This window comes from Electrophorus electricus, chromosome 18, assembly GCF_041902795.1.
Source record: "Electrophorus electricus isolate QZ-2024a chromosome 18, ASM4190279v1, whole genome shotgun sequence".
Taxonomy (NCBI): Eukaryota; Metazoa; Chordata; class Actinopteri; order Gymnotiformes; family Gymnotidae; genus Electrophorus; species Electrophorus electricus.
The window spans coordinates 21,255,001-21,262,500 of NC_137514.1; the positions used below are offsets into that span (position 1 = coordinate 21,255,001).

At 48.6% G+C, this 7,500-nt stretch overlaps 1 protein-coding gene across 4 annotated transcripts in view; it reads right to left on the reverse strand.

The window, feature by feature from the left end:
* The window catches only part of gpc6a (glypican 6a), a 137,644-nt gene that overhangs the window by 49,430 nt on the left and 80,714 nt on the right, over positions 1-7,500 (reverse strand). For all 4 annotated transcript variants that reach the window (XM_081701142.1, XM_081701141.1, XM_035534931.2 and 1 more), the window contains one exon: positions 6,160-6,325. In XM_081701142.1, the coding sequence (XP_081557268.1) occupies positions 6,160-6,325 (166 nt within the window). The remainder of the gene's footprint in view (positions 1-6,159; positions 6,326-7,500) is intronic.

A 7,500-nucleotide genomic window follows, 5' to 3' on the forward strand; every position in this document is an offset into this window, starting at 1 on the left:
CGAGACTCCTAACGTTACGTTCGTCTGCTGATGTAACAAGATTGAAATTGTAAAAGTCGCTCTGGATAAAAGCATCTGTCAGACATGCAAATGTAAATGGGATTAACCAGAACAGACATGGATAATCCCGCGCAGTCCCGTGCAGTCCTGCCTCTGGCCGACAAACCGCTAACACGCCGGCCCCGGAAACGGACGAGCGGATGTGAGACCTCGGTGGTTCCCTTAATACAGGCGCAAATCAGCCGAGCAGACGTTAGAATTTCAGAGCCATCGTGAAATTTCAAATTCCAAGTGCAGAGTTCGGAGACGGGAAAATCAAAAACCCGAGCAATGCTGTCCAATTACTTACAGAGGCGTGCTCAATGTAATAAAACAATAAAAATAAGAAAGACGCAGTGGGCGTGGTGTGGGTGTGGGCAGCGTGCCATCTGAGCGAGCGTGTGATTGGTGCTCTGGCGTCACTCCTTAGTTCGAGCGTGTGAATCCCTTCGCACGCTTCCTTGCACACGCACTGCACAATCACACAGGCCCGTTAGGACAAACAGCTCCTGGACTCTTGGTCTGACCCCGATTACACCACAGCTCACAGGGATCTGTAATTCCCATATGAACATTGAGGACAGTGTTCAGGACAGCTGGGAATACTGGGAATGTCTGAGCCTTGATCTGGATATGGAAGAACACGGGGGAACTGTCGATCATCCTGTTGCTGACAGCCAACATATACATAAAAATTCATTTGGACACACGTGATAAATGCATGTTTGGGTGCAGGTGTTAAATATGAGTGTGAGCACGTGTTAAATATGCACGTGAGAGCACGTGTTAAATATGTGTGAGTGCACGTGCTAAAATGCTTTGGTGCACTATTGTGCTGTTGGAGGCATTTCACACCCATGATGCTCTGAGAAGCTGTTCCACAATACCACATAATCGCCACAACATCACACAATCTCCACAATATCACACAATCTCTACAATACCAGACAATCTCCACAATCTCCACAAAACCACACAATCTCCACAGTACCACACAATCTCCACAATACCACACAATCTCCAGAAAACCAGACAATCTCCACAATACCACACAATCTCCACAGTACCACACAATCTCCAGAAAACCAGACAATCTCCACAACACCACACAATCTCCACAGTACCACACAATCTCCACAATACCACACAATCTCCAGAAAACCAGACAATCTCCACAACACCACACAATCACCACAATCTCCACAATACCACACAATCTCCACAGTACCATACAATCTCCACAACACCACACAATCTCCACAATACCACACAATCACCACAATCTCCACAGCACCACATAATCTCCGCAATCCCACACAATCTCCCCAATACAACACAATCTCCCCAACACCACCACACAAACCAGAATAACACACAGAATAACACAGTGCCACCTCTGATTTCCGCTGTCTCCCAGTATAGCCGGGGAGCAAGTGTGAGCTTCATTAAAAGTCGCGTTGACAAACTTCTAAGGACTTTCGGCGCAGAGAGTTTCACCTTTGATGAACACAGAAATGTCCCCCCTCCCAAAGAAGCCAGCCCTTCTCGTCCCGCTGATGGGGCATGTGCATGGGACCACCTGTTCAATGTCATGTCAGCACACCCTCCTGCTCTGAGCCGGTGTCACCCTGGGGTCTGGAGTCGCTGTAAGCACTGGTATAAGCAGCAGGACAGAACCCAGGCCATCACACTGGACACACGTGAGTGTCATGTGTATCGTGAGCACGGTGAGTATCATGAACGCCGCCTTCCGTGTGAGGCTGGCAGCCTGGTCACGTGTCTGGGCGTAACCCTGCTAACATCGGAACACCAGTGAACCTCACCCTCACGGCGGAAACACTGTCCACACGGCATGTGCCTTTAAACGCTGGCTGATCTTTTCTATCATCATAGATAGATAATACTATGATATAATGCTGTGATATCATAATGCTGTGATATCATAATGCTGTGATATCACGCCAATTTTGTTCAACAGATGGGTCTGCTGGTGTTTTTTTTGCTTTTGTGTGTTTTTGACAAGCGACTGTTGAACTGGATAAAAAAAATCTTTTGGTTCTAATAAAAACAGAAATGGAGAAAACACCTTGTGATTGTTGTTATCGTTACCAATAGCAACAGTGACAGGTAGGTAATTTATTCCTGTCAGGAGCAGAAAGGCAGGATCAATGATGTCTGACTTTGCTCAGCCAGGAACCAAAATAGCTTCTGTCCTCTTTGTGCAACCCTCCACCCCTGCGACGAGACAGTAGCTACGTCCCGAGCTGGTGTTCTGATTGGATGGTTCATCGATGGAAGTTGCCGTAACTATTACTGTACATCCGGACACTGGGTACATAAAAAAAGCGAGACGGTCAGTTTTCCACTTGCAGCATTCCAAATTTCCGGCCGAGTTCTCCGGCGGTGTGTGCCTCACGGCGGTTCAGCAGACAGAGCACATCCGACGTCCCGCTTACACGCTGTTCCCTCATTAATAGCCGTTCGGACCCCGCTAAGAGGTGCAACGATCCCGGTCGTACCGTACTCCCCTTTCAATTACGCTTCCCGCAATTCCGAATTCTGCAGGAACAAAAGGAAGAAAAAGGCGTTTAGCAAAGCTCGGTGAGGGAGACGAGGCTGCTGTCCGGCTGGTCCAGGCTATCGTCCGGTCTGTCATTTGTCAGTGGGCTGCTAAAGGCTCCGGATGTCACCGGAACCCGAGAAAGAGAAACCAGTACAGAAGGGGTCTGCAACGATAACCCGGCTCGACCCCGAGCAGAGGTGACATCTCTGATATTCATCAGCCACTAAGAATAAGCCCATTGCCCGATGGACGATCGAAGTGTGTGTGTGTGAGTGTGTGTGTGAGTGTGTGTGTGTGTGTGTGTGTGTGTGTGAGTGTGTGGCTTGCCTGGTACCGTTTTCTCTCTTGCATTGTCTGTTTTGTGGATGAAACAAAAAGGTTCCATTTATTTTTTTAAAAATTCACTTAAAAAATAAAGTGTAAATGACATTTGTGTGTAAATGATGAAACAAAACTAGCAATTACTGTCACTACTGTTAATATTATTATTATTAATAAGAATAATAATAATAATAATAATAATACTTGTTAATATTATAATTATTAATACTATTACTATTGATACTATTATTGTTAATACTATTTTTATTTTTAATATTATAAAATACTATTATTGTTAATATTATTTCTATTATAATGATTTTGTTCATTATTAATAGGTTTTCTGTTCCTTTTATAAATTCTTAACCTGTTTATTGTTTTGATGTATAAAAACCTTTTTAAAATCAAAAATGCTGTTGATGTCTCACCCATTTCTCTCTCTCTCTCTCTCTCTCTCTCTCTCTCTCTCTCTCTCTCTCTCTCTCTCCTCTGATCCAGGCCAGACCCCCCCCCCCCCCCCCCAGCTCCGCCTCTGGTCCTTATCTCTGAGGCCCACGTCAAACAATGCCTCCCTAAAGTGACAGAGCGGGTGGTGAACTGGAATTGTTAAAAAAAGAATCAATGTAAAAGTGTTCTGGTCAAATCTCCTGACGTTCTGCTGGGTCTCCTGTGTTATGGTCAACATCTCCTGACACTCTGCTGGGTCTCCCATGTTCTGGTCAACATCTCCTGACCCTCTACTGGGTCTCCTGTGTTCTGGTCAACATCTCCTGACCCTCTGCTGGGTCTCCTGTGTTCTGGTCAACATCTCCTGACCCTCTGCTCTTGGTCCTGAAGGGGCACTGGGTAACAGTTGTTAAGGGTGATAATCACAATGGTGCATTCTGAATCCAGAGCCCAGAGTTCTGTTACACTGACCATGCCAGAATTTGGCACAAGCAGCATGAATCGTTGTGACCCTCCTGTAAGGGGAGGTGGCGTGATGGTGTAAGGAGCATGTTCCTGGCCCACCCTGGGTCCTCTGATACCTGTGGATGGACGTTTAGTTCGTCCCTTCATGGAAGCGGTTTACCCTGAGGCAGAGAGGGCACTTTCAGCAAGACAAGGTACCATGACGCAGGGGTCGTATGGTCAGGGACTGGTTCCAGGAACACGACAGTGAGGTTTTTGCTTCTCTGGCCTTCACGGTCTCCAGATCTAAATCCCGTATGACATCTCTGAGACGAGGTAGGACAGGCTGTTCAGAGCACATCAGTACCTCAAAGAATTCCCAGCAACTGTAAGGCGCTTCCTTGTCTGCATGGGCCAAGACTCCAGCAGGAAGATATAAACACCCAGTGGTATCTACACCACGACAAATGTCTGAGGTTCTGCAGGACAAAGGAGGTCCAACCCGCTACCAGATGTAGATGTGTCTAATAACACTATTGAGTAAACATGCTGCATTCCCAATTACCAAACATATCTCAGTACCAAACAACTGCCATGTACTGTAATGCTCAAAAAGGCAGTATTTATTTAGAGAGTGTCGCTGGTGTCAAAACTGTCAGACGGCCGAGCGCGGAAGGTCATTAATTGATTTTATCGTTCTAACGGCTTGCGAGGAAGGGTACAGATGCGTTTCTGAACACTGTATTTCCTGAATTCGTTCGGCCTGGTTGAGAACGTGGCTGTCATGGATACGGAGGACATAACATCACGGAACATCACATCCTTCTCCAAATCGCACAAAGTTCTCACTCTGCTCCAACCTGGACCCTTTGCATTTCTGAAGTTTTTTGAAACCATAAACCAGCTGCCATGGCAGGCTACACAGGCACGTGATAGTTGCCCAAGGCATTGCTTAGCTAACTTCACGTGATGTGAACGTTAATGTTAGTCGGTGAATTTGGTCTGTTTGTTTCCAGTTTACAGGTTATCGGTAGTGTGCAGGATTTGTTTCGTTATTAATGTATATTTGTGAATGTGTCGAAATGAAGATGGTCTGATGATTTGTTAAAATTGAAAAAAAAAGACAAAACAAAAAATATATAAAGAAATCAAGTGGCCAGAGGCTTTAGACATTTAGTGGCCAGAATATGAAATGATGTTGCCACGGGCAACGTGCATTAAGACATGTCCACCAATGTCTACCCCTGGGGACAGCCCATGTGCGTCTTTGAAGTTGGTTTCACCACAATGTCCCAAAGTGAAGGGGCCGAGCTGAGAGCCTTGTGGAACTCCTCGGAGGTGCAGGACAACTCGGGAGTCTCCGGCTAGCGGGACAGCAGACAGGGACAGTTAGTCTCGGTGCTACATCAGCTGTCACTGACTCTCACTGAGTCACTGGAACAGAAGTAAGCCAAGCCACACGCACACATGGTCAGGCTGTGAGCTCCGGCGTGAGAAACGCCGGGATGACTGACAGAAGGACAGGGGCTAGAAGATTCCCTCCGTCCCCGCGCTCGGGGAGACGGACCGCAGAGGCCGCATCCCCTCTTCTGTGATCAGGAACGCGAGAGACGCAGGCGAGAGATGTGGAGATGGAGTGAGATGGCGATCGATGCTGGTCTCGGTGTCTTATCAACATGCCGTGGCTAAATGCCACACTCATCCCTGCAGAGAGAAGGCAGTCTCCCGACACCTCACAGACGACTCACACACACACACACACACACACACACACACACACACACAGCGCAGCATAAATATGCCACACAAAAGGGGATTTTGTCCAGCGAGCATGAGCCCACAGTCCACAGGTGTGGTGGATGGCCCTTTGTGTCAGAGAGATAGACTGATTGAAAATCTATAGCCTGGAAGATGAAATCTGAAATGTCAACACCTTGAACGGAACAAAGGCAACCAGCCTCACAGCAGGGAAAACGATCCCTCACACCCCTCACCAGAGCTGGAGGAGAGGAACCTCCAACTCCTCAGCAGAGCCAGCAGATGCCTCACTACCACAGCGATCCCGGTAAGGGTTCGTATGACTCCTGCATGCAATCCACATTCCAGTTTGTTCCCACTCTGCCCGTGTTTCCAATAATTCGCACGTTTACAAAACCAGCGAACAGACGATGGCATTATTGACTTTCTGTTGACCATTGGTTCATCGAGCCTGTCTGGGGGTCCGGAAGGACCAAACCGTCACTTGCACAACTTTGCCCCCACGACTGTGGACGTTCACAACAGGACATCCCGTGGCGAACCTTACCCAGCATGCACGGCGGGTGGGGGGATGCGGAGGTTCCTACCGATGAAGAGGTTCCACTCAGGGTCCAGGTCGGCCTGGTTGGCCAGGCAGCCCTTCAGGACGTTCCTGCAGTAGTTCCCACACGGCCGCAGTTCCGGGAGTCCTGCGCAGTACGGGCAGTACATCAGCCTGGTCAGGGCTTTGCTGCAGGCCGGGGAGATGTTCACCTGTTGGGGGAGAGGGGAGAGTGGTCAGGAGTAGCACTCCGCACCTGTGTCTGACTGTGTCTGACTGTGTGTGGTTGTCTGAGCTGTGTCTGACTGTGTCTGTCGCTGTGTGGTTGTCTGAGCTGTGTCTGACTGTGTCAGTCGCTGTGTGGTTGTCTGAGCTGTGTCTGACTGTGTCAGTTGCTGTGTGGTTGTCTGAGCTGTGTCTGACTGTGTCTGTCGCTGTGTGATTGTCTGAGCTGTGTCTGAATGTGTTGGTCGCTGTGTGGTTGTCTGAGCTGTGTCTGACTGTGTTAGTCGCTGTGTGATTGTCTGAGCTGTGTCTGACTGTGTCAGCCGCTGTGTGGTTGTCTGAGCTGTGTCTGAATGTGTTGGTCGCTGTGTGGTTGTCTGAGCTGTGTCTGTGTTAGTCGCTGTGTGATTGTCTGAGCTGTGTCTGTGTTGGTCGCTGTGTGGTTGTCTGAGCTGTATCTGACTGTGTCTGTCGCTGTGTGGTTGTCTGAGCTGTGTCTGACTGTGTCTGTCGCTGTGTGGTTGTCTGAGCTGTGTCTGACTGTGTCTGTTGCTGTGTGATTGTCTGAGCTGTGTCTGACTGTGTTAGTCGCTGTGTGATTGTCTGAGCTGTGTCTGACTGTGTTGGTCGCTGTGTGGTTGTCTGAGCTGTGTCTGACTGTGTCAGCCGCTGTGTGGTTGTCTGAGCTGTGTCTGACTGTGTTAGTCGCTGTGTGGTTGTCTGAGCTGTGTCTGTGTTGGTCGCTGTGTGGTTGTCTGAGCTGTGTCTGACTGTGTTAGTCGCTGTGTGGTTGTCTGAGCTGTGTCTGACTGTGTCAGCCGCTGTGTGATTGTCTGAGCTGTGTCTGACTGTGTCAGTTGCTGTGTGGTTGTCTGAGCTGTGTCTGACTGTGTCTGTCGCTGTGTGATTGTCTGAGCTGTGTCTGACTGTGTTGGTCGCTGTGTGGTTGTCTGAGCTGTGTCTGAGTTAGTCGCTGTGTGATTGTCTGAGCTGTGTCTGTGTTGGTCGCTGTGTGGTTGTCTGAGCTGTGTATGACTGTGTTAGTCGCTGTGTGGTTGTCTGAGCTGTGTCTGACTGTGTCTGTCGCTGTGTGATTGTCTGAGCTGTGTCTGACTGTGTTAGTCGCTGTGTGGTTGTCTGACTGTGTCTGTGTTGGTCGCTG